Source organism: Cololabis saira, chromosome 13 (assembly GCF_033807715.1).
Source record: "Cololabis saira isolate AMF1-May2022 chromosome 13, fColSai1.1, whole genome shotgun sequence".
In the NCBI taxonomy this organism is placed as follows: Eukaryota; Metazoa; Chordata; class Actinopteri; order Beloniformes; family Belonidae; genus Cololabis; species Cololabis saira.
In genome coordinates, this window is record NC_084599.1 from 4987847 (window position 1) to 5007202 (window position 19356).

The 19356-nt window shown below is 45.2% G+C and overlaps 1 protein-coding gene across 3 annotated transcripts in view; it reads left to right on the plus strand.

Moving 5' to 3' along the window:
• trappc8 (trafficking protein particle complex subunit 8) overlaps positions 1-19356 on the plus strand; it is a 44023-nt gene that overhangs the window by 2504 nt on the left and 22163 nt on the right. For all 3 annotated transcript variants that reach the window (XM_061737420.1, XM_061737421.1, XM_061737422.1), the window contains exons 2-14: positions 704-913; positions 2198-2287; positions 3114-3288; positions 4232-4385; positions 6441-6522; positions 7607-7890; positions 9886-10001; positions 10077-10227; positions 10322-10422; positions 11657-11762; positions 11843-11974; positions 13893-14117; positions 18499-18604. In XM_061737420.1, coding sequence (XP_061593404.1) covers positions 704-913; positions 2198-2287; positions 3114-3288; positions 4232-4385; positions 6441-6522; positions 7607-7890; positions 9886-10001; positions 10077-10227; positions 10322-10422; positions 11657-11762; positions 11843-11974; positions 13893-14117; positions 18499-18604 — 1932 coding nt within the window. The remainder of the gene's footprint in view (positions 1-703; positions 914-2197; positions 2288-3113; positions 3289-4231; positions 4386-6440; positions 6523-7606; positions 7891-9885; positions 10002-10076; positions 10228-10321; positions 10423-11656; positions 11763-11842; positions 11975-13892; positions 14118-18498; positions 18605-19356) is intronic.

The following is a 19356-nucleotide window of genomic DNA, read 5'->3' on the forward strand; positions in this document are numbered from 1 at the left end:
TGCTACTGCAGCTGTTACCATGGTAACAGCTGCTACTGCTGCTGTGACACGTCACTTCCTCCCAACGGCAGGAAGTGACGTGTGCGCTCTGAGTAGTACGTCCGAATTAATGCATACTACTGATATTTACTCAAAAGTGTGCCGAGCTTAAGTATACTTTTTAGAATATACTTTTTAGTATGGCATTTCGAAAGCACCGCTGCTGTTTGAGCCTGCGTTCGTGTTCCTTTTGCTTAGAAAAGTGATTAGATATTTCATAGTAGTTCAATAAACCAGCTGTTGGAATAAAGATAAATAAACAAGACAGCAACACAGGATGGAGAGGAGATCACTGCTCTGCTTTTCTTGTGATCTGTGCATTTGTGAATCTTGTCCTGTGCATTTGTGGATCGGCGTGTGCATTTCTCACTTTTGAGACTGTTCTAGCTCCATATTCCTAGGCCACTCGGTGAAATTCTTTGAATTTAAAAACATTTCCTTTCTTCTTCTGAATTTATTGTATGCATGTCCACCTAAGCTACCGATGTAGTTACTCACTCCAGAAGAGTCGTAGCAGCAGGAAGCTAACGGTCAAATCCATGTTCCATGTGACTCCACAAATATTAGTGACTGTTTTCCGGGACTGAGTCAGATTCCGTCACTTATCTCCATTGACGGACCGAACAATACGTGTGATTGTGTTTTTTCTTTTTCTTTTTTCTAGGGCATATCCGGGATCCCAACAACCAGCTGCAGACCGTGAAGAACCTGCGTATCTGTGTGAACAATGTGGTGACGACCCCGACCCCGAGCTCTGCTGCCCTGAGCCCTGCTCAGTACCGGCAGCTGGGGGAGGTGGTGCTCTCCTGTCAGCCACTAGAGGGCGCCCTGGCCACCGCCATGAGGACGGGAGACTACAACCTCAGCCTGAGTGGTAAGAGCTCAGTGCAGGGGTCTTCGACTAGATTATTCAGGGTTCACATCTGCAAAAAGACTGTATGGAGAGGGCCAAAATTTGAGGGTTTTCAAAATGTATTTTGCACTCAAAGACGAAGATTTATGCACAGGAATGAGCAGGATAATATCTGTCTAGTTTACATATGAATTATGTATTAATTGTCTCCAGATTTAGTCATTGTGAATGTTAAATATAATATTCAGATAAAGAAATATTATTTTAAATGCAAGTTCATTTTGAAACCATGCATTGTGCAAACTTAATGAAGTTGATATTGACCTACTTTTAATAAAACACGCCATAATGACAAAGCACCACTTTCCACCAAGATTTCCTTATTTGAATATTATATTAAGCATTGAGCACAAGCATTTTAGTCCATAGTAGCCAGTTTGATGTTATAAATAAGCAACCAAAATATGAACCATAAGCTCCTTTATTTATGACACATCTGTGCATTATATCAGCAAAACAAAACAATCACATGAAATTATAGGAGGCTTAGAAGTTCATCTGAAATGCAAAGTCCTCATTTAGAGATTCAAATGAAAAACATTTCAGGCCAATTCTAGAAGCCTAATGATGTAAACAAGTCCTCTATAAACGGAGGTTAATAACAAATAATGTGACAAACATTATCACTGTGCAAAACTGGCAAAAAATCTGAAGTAGTAAAAAACATCTCTAGCAGAGATTAAAATGTAAAACACTGTCCAATGAATCATTAACCAACTGAAAAGGCTACCAAGCATCTGAAACTTTTATTAATGAACAAAATGCGATATGTAAACCATGTTAGTTTCGCTTACTTCATCACTTACGCCGGCCGCCACGGATCGGGCAGCCGATCGATCGGGAGCCCATCCCAGCTCATTACAGGGGTTCACCCTGGACAGGTCGCCGGTCCATCACAGGGTCGCGTATATAGACAAACAGCCGTGCACACCATTATGCACTATAGAATCATCACCAACATGTTTTTGGACCATGGGAGGAAGCTACCACACCAGACCAGTGCAGAGTCCACATGACTGCAGACCCTGCACTGATCCTGCTCACATCCTGCAACATCCCTCTTTTCATTAACAAGATACTTAACCTTCTCCATCTGAGGCCAAACCTGAGTAAAAAACATGAACAGTTCAGCCCTCTCTATATATGAGATATACACACATAACATCTGTTGGGTTTGTGTGTGTTTTCTCATGAATTGATGTAATAAGGAGATGATTGTGTGACTCTGTTTTGTCTGTTTCCTAGTAACCACGCCCTGGTTCGAGACCTACCGGGAGAACTTCCTGCAGCTGATGCCGGCCTCTGAGCACGAGTTCCTCAACCACTACCTTGCCTGTATCCTTGTGGCAGACCGGCCGGGCCGGTCCAGAACTGCTGTTTGGTTTCAATAGTGGTGGAGAGTTAGCGTGGAACCTGTAAATGCTGCATCGTTAAACTAGGAAACATCTGAGGTTCCTCACGTTTCCTAAACCTGTCGCACCTTGATTGTACCAGTGGCTTTAATACGGAAGAGTATTAGGGCCAGGCAGGAGAAAAATAAAAACAATATTTTAGAGGAAGATTTTTTGTTCATTATGCACTTCGAGAAAAAAGTCGGAATGTCGAGAAAAAAGTCAAAATTTCGTGAATAAGTTGAAATGTTGATTAAAAAAGGTGAAATTTTGAGAAGACAGTCAACCTTCCCCGGCGTGGAAATTAAGTACATATAAATATCAGGAAACTGGATTGGTGGCCAAATATTAATGTCCATGGACCACTGGTTCTTGGTAACTGTACCAAATATTAATGTCCATGGACCACTGGTTCTTGGTAACTGTACCAAATATTAATGTCCATGGACCACTGGTTCTTGGGGTAACTGTACGAGTCACTGTCAAGTCCAACTGCCTTTAATTTAAGCTGATAATCGGCTGTTATCCCGTCTTCTCCACTAGTTGCAGCTGTTTTTGCTACTCAATGTGAGTAAGGGGGCTGGTCTAGTGGGGAAGTGACGTCAATGCAGACCCTCTATACTCTTCCGTACTTTACCACATTGATCTGATTAATAACAACCATCTAAACCTGCTCGGTGCTGGTTCTGGGTCCTCTGTTGGAGCTGTTCTTCACTCCCCGGAGAGCAGGCGGTTCTCTGCGTGTTTGGTTGTCTCCTTGACCCCGGCAGGCCTGCTGGTGGTCTCCTCCACGGAGGCCGTCCCGGTGGAGCAGTTCCTCAAGCTGTCCCAGGAGCAGCACCGGATCCAGCACAGCGGGGAGTACACCAACCCCAAGTGGTTCATCCCCAACACGCTCAAGTACTACGTCCTGCTGCACGACGTGAGCGAGGGGGACGACCAGAGGTACCAGCACACTTCTACGTCTTCATTTCACCTCATTCTACGGATCCTTGGAGCGGTTTAATAGTTTAATGACGTCCTGTCGTGAAGAAGGAGAATTATGCAAACAGTCATTGAGGACGATTATTTTCAAATGTTTAGACAATTTTAAATGCTCCTTAAAGATTCTTTCATAAATGCTGCTTTTGCATCACTGGATCCGGTTGGAGATGTGATCTGTTTGAAATGGCGTCTTTTACCGGTGCTCATTTGCTCCCGTTTCAAATTATTTTGAAATGTGTTTCATGTACAGGACTGTTTCAGAAAATTAGAATATTGTGATAAAGTTCTTTAATTTCTGTAATGCAATTTAAAAAAAAAAAAAAAAAAAAAAAAAAAAAAAAAAAAAAAAAAAAAAAAAAAAAAAAAAAAATGTCATACATTCTGGATTCATTACAAATCAACTGAAATATTACAAGCCTTTTATTATTTTAATATTGCTGATTATGGTTTACAGTTTAAGATTAAGATTCCCAGAATATTCAAATTTTTTGAGATAGGATATTTGAGTTTTCTTAAACTGTAAGCCATGATCAGCAATATTAAAATAATATAAGGCTTGTAATATTTCAGTTGATTTGTAATGAATCCAGAATGTATGACATTTTTGTAATTGCATTACAGAAAATCACAATATTCTAATTTTCTGAGACAGTCCTGTATGTGGACAAATAAGTTGTGGTTGAAAAATCATGTAATATCTTGGATTCATGATGTCTGTAAAGAAATAAGAGTCCTCTGGTCCCCTCCGTTTTTTCTGATTTGAGGGTTTCAAATCAGGAAAAGGGTTTTTTCAATTGAATTGAATTGAAATTGTACAGAACAGAGAGGAAAGTTTTTGCATCTGCCTTCGTAAAGACGTTTGTTCTTGAGGTTAATACATCTTTGTTCTTCCTCTGGCTTCCAGGGCAGAGACGGTTTACGAGGATATGAAGCAGAGATATGGACCCCAGGGCTGTTACCTTCTGAAGGTGAACTCCCGTTCCTCCTCGGCTGGAGAGGAGGAGCAGATCCCCGACCCCTGGAGTCAGTACCTGCACAAGAACAACCTCCGGAACCAGGTAAGCGCTGGACTAACCTCAGTTAAGCTGCATGACAACTCCAGCTGGAGAGAAAAGCAGCAGAGGTGATGGAGCCCCCGGCTGCAAACGTGTTCCAGGACGTTTTACTGCAGGAAAGTAGAGCATTGTTTAGAGCTGGAGGCTACAAAGACAAACATGCAGACCTGCACATCCTGGGATGCTTCCTTCTTGCAAGCCTGGAATCAGAAATACAGTAATCCCTGGTTTTTCGCGGGGGTTACGTTCCAAAAAGAACTTGTGATAAGTGAAATCCGCGAAGTAGCAACATTTTATGTTTTTTACAATTATTATGCAAGGCTTCAAATTGGGGAGATCAGCCCACCGATCACCCACCGTGACCCGATTATTTGGATTTGAACATGAGAAAATGAAAAATGTTTATGAAAAAAAATACAATAAGTACAGTAGGACAGATTGTGACTGGTGTGTATTTCACTGCTCTTCTGATGCTGCTGCATCCTGACTCGCTCTGTAGCGTCTTTTTCTTCTAAATTCCCCGGTGCAGGTGTGTTTTTTCCAGAGAAGAACATAGTTATGGGTCGTTGTTGTCGCTCTTTTTTCTTTTTTTTATGTGGACCCCAGGAAGATTAGCAACCGCCGCAGTGGAAGCTAATGGGGATCCGAATAAAGATTTCAGATTTTCAGTTAAAAACAACATGCTCAACCAACAGAGCATGAAAACCTGGCTATATAGGCCAGTAGCCTATTTGCCACTATTGTAGCCTATTTGCTGAACTGGCAGCGCATCGGCTCTGCAGCTACAACACAATAATGAACAATTTAACTGTACAAAGTGGCAACTAAACATAAACACAAACAGCAGAGGTGTTAATATACTGCATGACATAGCTTATATCAAAGAGAAAAAACTAAAATAACTAATCAGAGAACTGTTTAGCCATTGTTGTGGTGATAAAGACCGGCTAAAGGTAGCTCAATATGTCGGAACCAAAGCAATCAATTATGTCCCGAGGCTCGATCCCTGCAACTTGTTTCAAAAGTTCTGTTTTAATCTGAAGAAAAAAAATAAAGGCTGAACACAAGTCAACAACAAATCACGTTTATATTTATAACTTTTCTCATAATTTTTTTAGAATATGTTTATGTGAAACCTGTATTTTGATCAAAGTTGGCTGGGAGGACCAGTGAGTAATGGACCGTTACTGGCTATGCCTCTGCTTCTTCAGTGTAGGTGGTAATGTCTAAAACTGTCCCAGGCAGCCAAAAATAATCAAATGTGTCATTTCTATTTCATGGTTATTTCTGAATAAATAAATACCACCTGCAGCAACACTGCCCGTCAGTTTAGATCAGCGTCTGAACAGGCATCTCAAGCAGGATGAATCCACCTGAATGACACACTGCAAAAACTCAAAATCTTACCAGGAATATTTGTCTTATTTCTAGTTAAAATGTCTCATCTTTAGTCAAAAAATCTCATTACACTTAAAACAAGAGTCATTACCAGAAAAATAACTTATTTGACAATTTTCACCTTTTTCAAGTAAATTTTCACTTGAAATAAGTAGAAAAATCTGCCAGTGGGACAAGATTTATCTTCTCATTACAAGCAAAACAATCTTGTTCCACTGGCAGATTTTTCTACTTATTTCAAGTGAAAATCTACTTGAAACAGGTGAAAATTGTTGTTTTTTCCAGTGATAAGTCTTGTTTTAAGTGTAATCAGATTTTATTTGACTAAAAATGAGACATTTTAACTAGAAATAAGACAAATATTCTTGTTAAGATTTAGAGTTGTTGCAGTGCAGACATGGTCACATTACAATGCCGCTCGGCTAGGAACCCGGAGTCTCAGGCTGGTTAGGACATCCAGTCCAAACCCGGAGTAACAAACACATGTTCTGCTGCATCACATTGAGATAAGATGCTCCTTATCTTTGTTTTCCAATTTGACAAAGGTGAAGGAAAGCAGATTGAAACGGTGTATTTCCTGACTGGGTTGAAGAATGAATGTGGTTCTGACCTGACCCGACTCCTCCCCCTGGATGACGAACTAATGTTGTTGTGTTGCAGGACGTCCTGGATCTGACTCCAGCTGCTGCTGAGAACAGTGTTGATGCCACGGAAGTGGACGACGGCTACTCGGAGGAGCGAGGTCGGTCCCCTCCGCTGCTTTCTCTCTCTCTCCACCCTTGGCATGTCAGCTGCTCGTTGCAGTCAGGGTTTGCTTCTCTTCTGGTGCTTTTCCACTAGTACCTACTCAGCCCGACTCCACTCACCTCGCCCTCGTTTCTTTTCAATACCCGGATCAGAAGTAGGAGGTTGGAGTGAAGACAACAACACTAAAGATGTAGAACCTGGAGGAGATGATAGATGTGCTGCTGGATCTGTGGCTTCTGTTCCATATCAAGTTAAAAAATGAGAGTGAGAGAAACTTCAAGCTTATAGTTTGTCTCATTGCTGCTGAAAAGTCAGCTGGAGCCGTGAGCAGCTATGAAGAGACAGAGCTCCTGGTAGATCTGATCGTTCCTTATCTCCATCTAGATCTTTTTAATTCTCTCCTCAGCACCAGGTTTATGAACATCTGACCCTCAGAGTTGGATCATCAAACAGACTTTTGCTTCCATTACCTGTCGAAGTCGCTGATTTCCGCCTCCTGACTCACCTTAGACCCCTAGTGGAAAAGCGCAAAGGCGAGTCGGGCTGAGTAGGTACTAGTGGCAAAGCGCTATTCTTTCCCTTCTTTTTAGTCTTTCTTCATGGTATCAGTAGATGATGATGGACCAAATTTAGACTCAGTCTGTGATTCTCTAGCACAAGTTCACAGGCGGGCGGTTGACTTTTTTCAACACGTACACGTGACTGCCGTGTTTCCTTGTTTTGGTAAGATATTCATCGGCGTGGTCAAGTTGCTTTAGTGCCACATTAAGGTTTTGAGCTCCATCCTCTCTGGCTTTGTTCACCTCCGGCTGCCCCACAGTCCGTGTCTTGTGTACCTTCAGGAGCAGGGCTGGGGATCCATTCAAATGTCAAGAATCCATTTGATTCCGATTCTTAAGATTCAGAATTGATTATCAAGATTTGATTCGATTCGATTTGATTCCGATATTGATTTGGGTTATTGTTATTAAAACAGTTTTTTGAGCTGTTGCATGAATTATATGACTGTAGTTCTGCAACATAGTAATACTAGTATTATATTGAGATTCAACAGCAAGTAAGTGCGTGTGTGTGTGCAGATGGAGCTGTAGAAGCCGGCAGCCCGGACACCCATCCTCTCCAGCTGGATGCAGACAGCAGCTCGGCCAGTCTGCGCACTCTCAACGACGTCAGCATGGACCTGAAGAAAGGCCCGAGGGATCCGGACAGCGCGGCAGGAGGAGGTGGAGGGGGAGGAGGTGGAGGCCACGGCGCCTGCCTCACCCTCAACGACCACGACCACATCCGACAGTTCATCCAGGAGTTCACCTTCAGGGGGCTGCTGCCGCACATCGAGAAGAACATCCGGCAGCTCAACGACCAGGTACGCTCCTCTGCAGCGCCGCTGGCCGGGGCTGGGGATCCGCTCTAATATCAACAATCCATTCCATTCCCATTCTTAAGATTTAGAATCCATTATCAAGATTTGATCCCATCCGATTCCGATATTGATTTGGGTTAGTGTTATTAAAACTGTTTTTTGAGCTGTTGCATGAATTATATATGGAACAGTATCAGGGCCATGCAGGAGAAAAAATATTTGAGGGGAAGATTATTTTTTTTTATCGTGCACTTTGAGAAAAAAGTCAAAATGTCAAGATTAATGTTGAAATACAATTTCAAGGATAAAGTCTAAATTTCGTGAGTAAAGTCGAAATTTTTCTCAACATTTCAACTTTCATTCACAAAATTTTTACTTTTTTCTTGAAATTGTATTTTAACATTATTCTTGACATTTCAACTTTTTTCTCGAAGTGCATAATGAAAAAAATCTTCCTCCTCTAAAACATTATTTTTTATTTTTATCCTGCCTGGCCCTAATACTCTTCTGTAATTATATGACTGTAGTCCTGCAACATATTACTACTAGTATTATATTGAGATTCAACAGCAAGTATTGCAGCTAATGATGCTGTAAGGACCAATCAGCTCCCAGAATGCTGATAGAACTGCTTTCAGAAACATCTGAGGGGCAGAATTACCAAACAGATCCAGGGAGGAAACAGAGACGGATGAAATCAGTTTTAGTTTTTAACACATTCCATTTTAATGTTTTTCCATGTAACCTCAAAACAGTAAATAAAGTAATGAAATATAGACAATAATAATTATTATTTATGCAATTATAACTTTAAAGATATTTAAAGGCAAAAACATTGTGTCCAACAAAACATTCCTTTTTTGGGCATAAACAAAAAATTACCAAACTGTAATGATGAAAAAAATTCGATCTTTAGACATACCAATCGATTTTTAGGAATTCATATGAGAATCAATTTAGAATCGGAAAATCGATTTTTCCCAACACAGGCCTTCCGTTGACACGTCGCATCATCCAGTGTCAGAGCAACACCAGGGGCCGCGGCCCCGGTACCACTTTACAGCGGACGGTGGTTTCCATGACAAGAATGGTTACAACGGCATGCTGGGAGTGTTGCAGGACTACACAAGCTCATGGAAGTGGCTGTGGTGTCTAACCGTAATCATATCATGACACAATAAAACATACAGAAATGCAACATACAATCTTAAGACGGAGTAAAAAATAAATAGAATAAAAAGTGTCAGCACACTCCTGGGTATTAAAAGCCATTCTAAATAAATAGGTTTTAAGCCTTGATTTAAAAAGGCCCAGGTCAGAGACGGTGTGTAGTTGCAGGGAGCTTGTTCCAGACCCCGGGGGGGTGGGGGGGGGGGGGGGGGGGGGGTTGAAAAGGCTGCGTCCCCCCAGCGCTTGAACTTTGACCTGGGGACTTCCAACAACAGTTGAGGATCTCAGCGTCCTGCCAGGTTCACGCACCGTTAAAAGCTCCCATAAATAGGGCGGGGCAGGCCGTTGAGGGCTTTAAAAACGAACATTAAAAGTTTAAAATCCAGTCTAAAATGGACAGCAAGCCAATGGAGTGAATAGAGGACCGGAGTAATGTGCCCCCGTCTTTTAGTGTTAGTTAAAAGACGGGCAGCTGCATTCTGCACTAGTTGAAGGCTAATAGAGGACTTGGAGACGCCAACATATACTGCATTACAATAGTCTGATCTGGAGCTGATTAGAGCATGAACAGCTTTGTCCAGGTCGTGACGATTTAAAAAAGATTTCACTTTGGCTAGGAGGCGTAACTGATAAAAACTTACCCTAACAACATTATCCACTTGTCAGTCAAATTTGAAAAAAACTATCAAAAATCCCACCCCGTAGATTTGAGAGGATTGATCAGCTTCTGGCTGGGCTTTAACCCCGAGGACCAGACTGGAACAAAGCTGTGACCTGGTTCTTGGAGATGGTTCTGTCCCCCTGACCCTGACCTCTCTCTGTCCACAGCTGGTCTCCAGGAAGGGCCTGAGCCGCTCGCTCTTCACGGCCACCAAGAAGTGGTTCGGCGGAGGGAAAGCTCCGGAGAAGAGCATCAGTGAACCCAAGAGCACGTGCGGCCTGCTGTAAGCTGCTCCTGGTCCCAGACTGAGGTTGAGGTGTGTGTACGGGGCTGATGTGACGTGTCCCCCTGCCCCCAGGTATCCCCCCGAGGCCCCTGAGCTGCAGATCAGGAAGATGGCCGACCTGTGCTTCCTGGTGCAGCACTACGAGCTGGCCTACAGCTGCTACCACACCGCCAAGAAGGACTTCCTGTCGGACCAGGCCATGCTGTACGCCGCAGGAGCGCTGGTGAGAACGCACACACGCCAGGAGTTGTATCATCTCACTTCACCTCCTGTTACTGATGAAAGTCCTGAGTTCCTCTCCTCTCCTCTCTATGCAGGAAATGGCTGCGGTGTCGGCCTTCCTGCAGGGTGGAGCCCCCCGGCCGTATCCAGCCCACTACATGGACACTGCCATCCAGACGTACCGAGACGTCTGCAGGTGAGACGGACCGCAGCTCCGGAGCTTTAACGCCACTTCTCTGTTGTCGGGTCCAGACTGACACCCTCAGCAACTCGGCTAAATCTGCTGCATATTAACAAAAGACAGAGATGTCAGTTCAGGTTAAATACTTGCAAGAAGAGAGGTCAGAGAACATACAGTTACAATCCTCCAAACATCTGTCCATCTCTGCCTCCTCTCCTCTTTTTATTCATTTGGGAAGGCCCTGGTTACACGAGCACGAGCAGCAGGGTGGGGGTTAAGGCTGCTCATGCAAAGTGGGAAATTATTAGCTCACAATAGAAGAATACTAGCAGTCAGTTAATATCTTCAGTCCAAGATGCAGTCAGGCCTCCCCTTCTGCTGGCACCTGGCTTGGAAGAACACTTTCACATACACACTAATGCTTGATAAGAGGATGTGCGCTACTCCCACATTCCTCTGCGGTGATGTGAAACTGCAGCTTCTGTTTCTTTTTTTTTTATATATGTTTTTATTGGCAGACTGTTTCCACAATACAGAGCAAAACAGATGAACATACCTTTTTTTTTTTTTTTTTCTCCTCCCTCTCCCCATCCCTCCCCCCACAGTTATCGTCATTAATTTTCCCTTGGGAATAGCAAAAAAAATTAAAAATAAAATAAATAATAATAATAAAAATTAAATAAATAAAAAGATAGTAATATAGTGACATAACAAAACTTAAATAAGAAAATAAAATGAAAACGAAATGTGTTATCTAGAGATTAATAATTATTTCTTAGATCAATAATTAGCAATTCCAGTAGTAGTCACAAGTTATACTAGTAAACACTTGAGTTGGAGTGTTGTCATATATCACCCCCAGAGTTATATTTATACCAATGTATTAGTAATTATTCTGTTACTATTCTTAGGGATAGAAAAACAACAAACAACGAAAAACAAAGACATCAGCTCAGTCCTTTGGAAGTACTCTCAAATTTTCAAAATAAGTAATAAATGGTTGCCAGCTCGAGAAGAACCTTTCTAATGAACCTCTAATTGTAAACTTAATTTTTTCCAATTTTAAGAAATCCATAATCAGTTTCTGTTTCTCCGCAACTTCAGTTGACACGTACAAAACAATTAGTTATGGCATAATCATGAAAAATGATTCCAACATGTGTTCAGGGCTCTGTTCCTTGGGCCAGACTTCCTTCAGTGTGTTGACATGTCTCTCTCCTGACGGCGTCTCTCATCTCCTCCTCCTCAGGAACATGGTGCTGGCGGAGCGCTGCGCCCTCCTCAGCGCAGAGATACTCAAGAGTCAGGCCAAGTACTCGGAGGCTGCCACTCTGCTCATCAAGATGACCAGCGAGGTGAGCAGCTCCGCCTGAGGGTTGAGGGTGTGGAGGTGCGTGGAGGTGCGTGTGGGTGACCTGTGCTGGTTCTGCTGCAGGACTCGGACCTGCGCAGCGCTCTGCTGCTGGAGCAGGCGGGCCACTGCTTCATCAACATGCGGAGCCCCATGGTGCGCAAGTTCGCCTTCCACATGATCCTGGCCGGCCATCGCTTCAGCAAGGCAGGACAGGTAAGCCCTCCGGCCGAGTTGCTGCTGCCGTCCGGTGCCCCTGGTGCCGCGGTGAGTCGGCAGAACTCAGAACCTCCAGACTAGAGGGCTGCACGGGGATCAGGTCCTGCCGGGTCCCGCTGGACCCAACGCAAATCTGGCGGGAACAGGCGGTTTGAACTTTGCTGCGGGCGGCTAAAAAAAACACTGCAGGATCGGGATGTAGTCTAGTGACAAGATGGAAATCAATGAGGTGGAAAATAAACCTCAAACAAGGTCTTTACAAAACAAAGACCAAGCAAGTCAGATATTTGTAGAAAGTGTGTTTAGTGTCTGTGGAGCATCTTGGAAGAGACGAGGGATTGGAACCAGCAGTCAGTCAGCAGCATTCTCTTCCTCCACAGATATGTAATGGCCAAGTGAATCATTTGTTAAATTAATTAGTTTCATTCATTAACTTTGTTTATTTCATGTTATTTATTAGTGTTATTTGAGCCACTCACAGCTACTCTCGTTGCTATAACCTCAATCACATAATTGATGCGCGTATAAAAGGAGAAATATCTTGTGGATGATGACAATGATGGATTTGCATCTAAGGGTTCTTTCACTCCTGTCCCGTTTGGAGCAGTTGTTCCAAAACAGGGAGCGTTTCCCCCTAAAGATCGGTTGGTTTGGTACATGTGAACACAGCAATCACGCTCGGATGCGGGACAAAACAAGCGAGCAGATCTCCTAGGAGAGGTTAGGGTTAGGATCTCGGCCCGATTCCATTCCAGACCTGGAGCGGTTTGTTTGCAGTGAGAACAGAATCCACACAGAAACACACACAACTCACTCATAACTGTGGTTACGATGCTCCATGGTTGTTATTTTTCCCGGGGTACGGAAGAGGAAACTCCTTCCACGTTCATTTCTGACCAATGAGAGAACAGTTGGTTCATGGCATTTGTTATCAGCTTTGAACCGCTACAGACGGTTGCCTTGTGAACACAAACCCCACAAACGAAAAACGAAACAACCGTATCGATTTAGCCCCTGAATCGGAACAAAACAAACGGGCCACAGGTCTGAAAGCACCCTAACTTTGGGTCAGGTGACCTATGAACTGTCAATTATCCATCAAGCTCCACAATGATCATGTTAACATTAAATCAGATAGATTTGTCTGGGACATTTCTACGGTGGCCGAGACCCGCCATTGCTGAAAATTAAAGAAACGCTGCAAATAAAAATAAACGCTGCTGCAAATAAAATAAACATTTTGCAAATAAAATGAACGCTGCAAATAAAAACAAACGCAGCTGCAAATAATAAAAAAACGATGCAAATAAAAAAGCCACAACGGAAGTGAATAACCGGGGACTATTTTTGCTGATGCACCGGTGTTTTTTACGTGAGAGGAGAAGAAGAAGAAGACGAAGAGGATGTAAGTGAAAAGGAAGAAATAAGAAGAGCGAGGAATAAGAAGAACGACGAACGAGAAAATAAGTGAAAAGGTTATTGTTCAACGTCGCTACGTGTAATTTTTAATGTGCAACACCGGTGCATCAGCAAAAATAGTCCCCGGTAATTCACTTCCGTTGTGGCTTTTTTATTTGCGTCGTTTTTTTTTTTATTTGCAGCAGCGTTTGTTTCTGTTTGCAGCGTTTATTTTATTTTCAGCAATGCCGGGTCTCGGCCACCGTACATTTCTCTTGCGGGACGGGAGAAGAAACAAAAGCAATGCATCTCTATTATTGTGCAGCATGAATTCTCAGAGTTTTGTGGATGTGGGCGGGAGGGGATATAAACACTGCGGGTGCTGGCGGTAATGGTCAGAAATGCAGCGGGAGCGGGCTGAAGAAAACAGGAATCAGGGCTCTAGTCCTGACCTCTGGAGAAGATAGGCCCAGAGGTCCTGGTGCCGGTGCTGACTGCTCCTCCTCCCGTCTCCCAGAGGAAGCACGCGCTGCGCTGCTACACCCAGGCCATGCAGGTGTACAAGGACAGAGGCTGGTCCCTGGCAGAAGACCACATCAACTTCACCATCGGCCGCCAGTCCTTCACGCTGGGCCAGCAGGACACGGCCGTGGCCGCCTTCAAGCAGATCCTGGTCAACGACAGCCGGCAGCTGGCCACGCAACAGGTGGCCTTCCTCAGAGAGTACCTCTACGTGCACAAGGTAAAGAACGCCTCACACGGCCCCCGTACGCCCGGGTCACACATGTTTTCAGGGAGTCAGAAGTGTGGCACTATGCTGGAGTCATGATCCATCTGCAGTAGCATCAGCAGCCAGACGTAGCATCAAGACACCGCCTCCAACTCTTCTATCCTCCACCAGACTCTTCCTACCTCCACCAGACTCTTCTATCCTCCACCAGACTCTTCTTACCTCCACCAGACTCTTCCTACCTCCACCAGACTCTTCCTACCTCCACCAGACTCTTCCTACCTCCACCAGACTCTTCCTACCTCCACCAGACTCTTCCTACCTCCACCAGACTCTTCCTACCTCCACCAGACTCTTCCTACCTCCACCAGACTCTTCCTACCTCCACCAGACTCTTCCTACCTCCACCAGACTCTTCCTACCTCCACCAGACTCTTCTATCCTCCACCAGACTCTTCTATCCTCCACCAGACTCTTCTATCCTCCACCAGACTCTTCCTACCTCCACCAGACTCTTCCTACCTCCACCAGACTCTTCTATCCTCCAAACAGACTCTTCTATCCTCCACCAGACTCTTCTTACCTCCGCTAGACTCTTCTATCCTCCGCCAGACTCTTCTATCCCAGGGATTAAAGTTCTCCGTACCTGGTACGGATTTCCGTCCTGGGGATTTTTTTGGGATATTTTTTTATGAGATCAGCGCAAATCCGACAAAAAATATGAACACCGGGGTGTCTGTAGCGCCGCGGTGACTTGTCGAACGGCGCCCACTGCAGTCAATCAGCTGTTGGCTGTGCACACACAGTAAAGTTCTCCTCTGGTTTTAGATGCACGTAACCTGACACCTAATAACTCAGCCTAGGCTGAGTTATGGTTCTGCGTCAAAACGACGCCGTGCCTACGCATGTGGTTTGCGTCGACGTGTTTTTGATTGTTATTTTATTCTGCATGTAAAGCACCGTGTGTTGCAATCAGGCATCAGAATCTTCCGCGGATTTTGGTCTCAGCAAAAAAATTCCGCGGAACGGGGAAAAAAAAAAAAAATTCCCCAAACAACGGACCAGGCCAGAAAAGAAAAACATAATATTCAAAAAATAAGCGACGTATCTATCCATTCAGAAATCAAAAGCTTCTGTGCGGCGCTGAATGCAGTGTTTTGCGGTGCGGTGTGCTTCTCATTGAAATGACTGGAGGCAACACGTTGCGGCAGTGAGCAGAGCCGGCAGGGAAAAAAAGTCAACAGTGCCGCGTGTCCGTGTGTAACCTAAATCTACCATGGCCTCAGTGTTAGGGCTCGGCCAGGTGGGGCTTTATAAATATATGGGCTTCCGCTTCATAAATGTATTAAATATATGAGCGCGGAGTCGGCGTGGCGAGGAGCCGGGCGCGCGCCGGCGGACAGTGGATTCGCGCTGTGAAGCCTGAATTATGGTTCCGCGTTAAATCGACGCCGTAGGCCTCAGCATAGGTTACGCGGCGAGGCGCGCCGTACGGTGCGTACGGCCGCGTACCCTACGCCGGGTCTGCGTTGGTGTAACGCAGAACCATAACTCAGCGCTAGACCTCGTTGCATGTCGGTGTGCCGCAATGTAAACACTGCGGAGCTACAAGCCTACGTTGCATTACGAATGTGACGCGCTGTGAGTTTGTATATCTGCATTTTAATTTCAGATGCTTTGTTCAAAGTTATGTAGCGAGTCTGTAGTGCAGTGCCTCGTTTAGAACCCCCTGTCATTATTACATAAAAAGTATCTACTAGCACGGATATTGCCACTGGATCAAAATATGAACTCTCAGGAATGGATTATAAATTTACGTTTTCAATCGCAACGGGGGGGGGGGGGGGGGGGGGGTCTGAAAACTTTCCGTCCTGGGATTTTTTTTTGCTTTAGGCCCAATCCCAATTCTCCTTCACTCGCCCTTCTTTTCTCCACTCGCACTTCTTTTCTTCCCTAAGCCCTAAAAAAGAAGGGGGAGATTTTAGGGCACTTGAGATCTAGGGCACTTGGCCCAGGTGCCTGTCCCAATTCTCCCCCTACCCCTCGTTTTCATCCCTTCCCTGATCAGGAAGCAGAGAGCCAAAAGCTGTTTTAATTTCAGCTGTAGCGCTGTTAATATGGCACTTTATTAAGTTTTAATATTTTTTCAGGTATAATGGTAACCTTAAGATCCCCAACCGGGGCTCAGTTTATCCAAATAACGCCTGTTAAGAAATTTGACCCGATGTTTTCGGAGATGAGAAGAGCCGCCGGCCCCGGGGAGCAGCCTCAGCTCACAGCCCGAGAAGAGACGTCTCCGCCGGGTCAGGCTGCTCCGTCAGCCCCGGGAGAGACACTCTCTCCCGGGACGCAGCTCTGTTGAGAATCACGCCGGCTGAAATAAATCATTTAGGAATATGTTGGTTTAATAGATGAAATCTAACAGTTGTAGCTACGCCTGTTAAGAAATTTGCTCCGAAATTTAGAGATTTCTGTCTGCCGGGTCCGGAGCTTGGGTCCGCGTTAAATCGACGCAGAGCCTACGGCGTAGGTTGCGTAACCTCCGCCGTAGGATCTGCGTTGGTGTAACGCGGAACCATAAATCCCTTTATTCTGGCGTGATCTTCCGCAACTTTATCTGAAAGTGTGTAAATTACCCAGATAACAGCTGGATTACTTTGTGGTTTCTGAAGACTATTATATCAGAAACATCCAAAACAAATCTGACGAGTCACAGGATTATTTCTCTCTATTTCTCTGAGACCAGTCTGCCTGTTTGCCTTCGGTCGGCGAGTCAAATCGACGCAGAGCCTCTTTTTTTCATACCCCCTCGCTCGCCAAGTCAGCATCTGAAATCCCTCGATTTGAAGGGGCTATTCTCAGCCCCTAGCCCTCGTTATGCCCCCTCCCCCTAGGTGAAAAGAGGAATTGGGACACCACTACCTTCACGGGAACGCGCAAAAGTTAGGGTTAGGGAAGAAAAGGAGGGCGAGGGGGAGTATTGGGACGCACCCTTAATCCCTGCTATCCTCCACCAGACTCTTCTTACCTCCACCAGACTCTTCTATCCTCCACCAGACTCTTCTATCCTCCACCAGACTCTTCTTACCTCCATCAGACTCTTCTATCCTCCAACCAGACTCTTCTATCCTCAACCAGACTCTTCTATCCTCCACCAGACTCTTCTATCCTCCACCAGACTCTTCTTACCTCCATCAGACTCTTCTATCCTCCAACCAGACTCTTCTATCCTCCACCAGACTCTTCTTACCTCCACCAGACTCTTCTATCCTCCACCAGACTCTTCTATCCTCCACCAGACTCTTCTTACCTCCATCAGACTCTTCTATCCTCCAACCAGACTCTTCTATCCTCAACCAGACTCTTCTATCCTCCACCAGACTCTTCTATCCTCCACCAGACTCTTCTTACCTCCATCAGACTCTTCTATCCTCCAACCAGACTCTTCTATCCTCAACCAGACTCTTCTATCCTCCAACCAGACTCTTCTATCCTCCGCCAGACTCTTCTATCCTCCACCAGACTCTTCTTACCTCCATCAGACTCTTCTATCCTCCAACCAGACTCTTCTATCCTCAACCAGACTCTTCTATCCTCCAACCAGACTCTTCTATCCTCCAACCAGACTCTTCTATCCTCCAACCAGACTCTTCTATCCTCCAACCAGACTCTTCTATCCTCCAACCAGACTCTTCTATCCTCCAACCAGACTCTTCTATCCTCCACCAGACTCTTCTTACCTCCACCAGACTCTTCTTACCTCCACCAGACTCTTCTTACCTCCACCAGACTCTTCTTACCTCCACCAGACTCTTCTTACCTCCACCAGACTCTTCCTACCTCCGCCAGACTCTTCTATCCTCCACCAGACTCTCCTATCCTCCACCAGACTCTTCTTACCTCCACCAGACTCTTCTTACCTCCACCAGACTCTTCTTACCTCCACCAGACTCTTCTTACCTCCACCAGACTCTTCTTACCTCCACCAGACTCTTCTTACCTCCACCAGACTCTTCTATCCTCCACCAGACTCTTCTTACCTCCACCTCCTGCTGGTTAAAATTGCTATAACTCCTAAACTTTGATCACATTTTGGTAAAAGTTCATATTGTTTTATTTGAGATGTGTTCTGTTGAGCTGCCAGAGGAGGGGCGTGGAGCTGAGGGGGTTTAGCTGCTTCCCACCTCTGAACACTTCTGCCCTCACGTCAAAGTAGCATCTTCTCAGAGTCGGTGTGAAGGTTCAGGAGTCAGCAAAGATGCAGCAACGTCTCTCACCTCTGTCTCAAAGTTTATTGTGGAAGCATGAAGTATAAAACTACAAATGTGTTGATCGTTGTGGCATTGTGTAGATGAAAGGATGACATGAGCAGTAACCCAGCTCTGTTTTCCAGTGTGTGTTGGAGGACGATGAAGCGGGCCTCCCCCAGCTGCCGCTGCCCTTCATCCACAGCTCCGCCACGCGCGTCTACTTCGGACACGAGCGCCGCCTGGCTGAAGGTAACACTCCTGGGGAACTCACCCCTCTCCTGGCTCCTGGTGGGCTCAGCTCTGCATGGCTGGAGACATTCATACAAACTAAACACTCATTTCCTTCTGAGTGACACAGAGAAACCTTTCCCTCCATGTCTGACAACAAAGTTCAGGAAACGTGTCATGTTCCAGGTCAGTTTTGCATTCCTCTGGTTGAAGTTCTCCCAGGTCCAGACCTGCAGCTGCCCGACACGTACGCTCCCTCCTGCAGCTCTGGAGCCACAGGAGGGAAAACCAGACCCCGAAACCACGTCTGGGTTCAGTCTTAGGAGGAACTTAGAACCTGCAGGTCCTCTACAGACCACTAGGGTCCAGATCCAGACCTGCAGGTCCTCTACAGACCACTAGGGTCCAGATCCAGACCTGCAGGTCCTCTACAGACCACTAGGGTCCAGATCCAGACCTGCAGGTCCTCTACAGACCACTAGGGTCCAGATCCAGACCTGCAGGTCCTCTACAGACCACTAGGGTCCAGATCCAGACCTGCAGGTCCTCTAAAGACCACTAGGGTACTCCAGTCTCAGCTCTGACCTGCTCACTTGGAGATGAACACCCCTCGGCCCAGGTGACTAGGGCTGGGGATCCATTCAAATGTCAAGAATCGATTCGATTCCGATTCTTAAGATTCAGAATCGATTACCGAATCGATTTTTTGAGCTGTTGCCTGAATTATGAGTGAAATAGTGAAATAATAATTTCACAATAATTATTGTGAAATA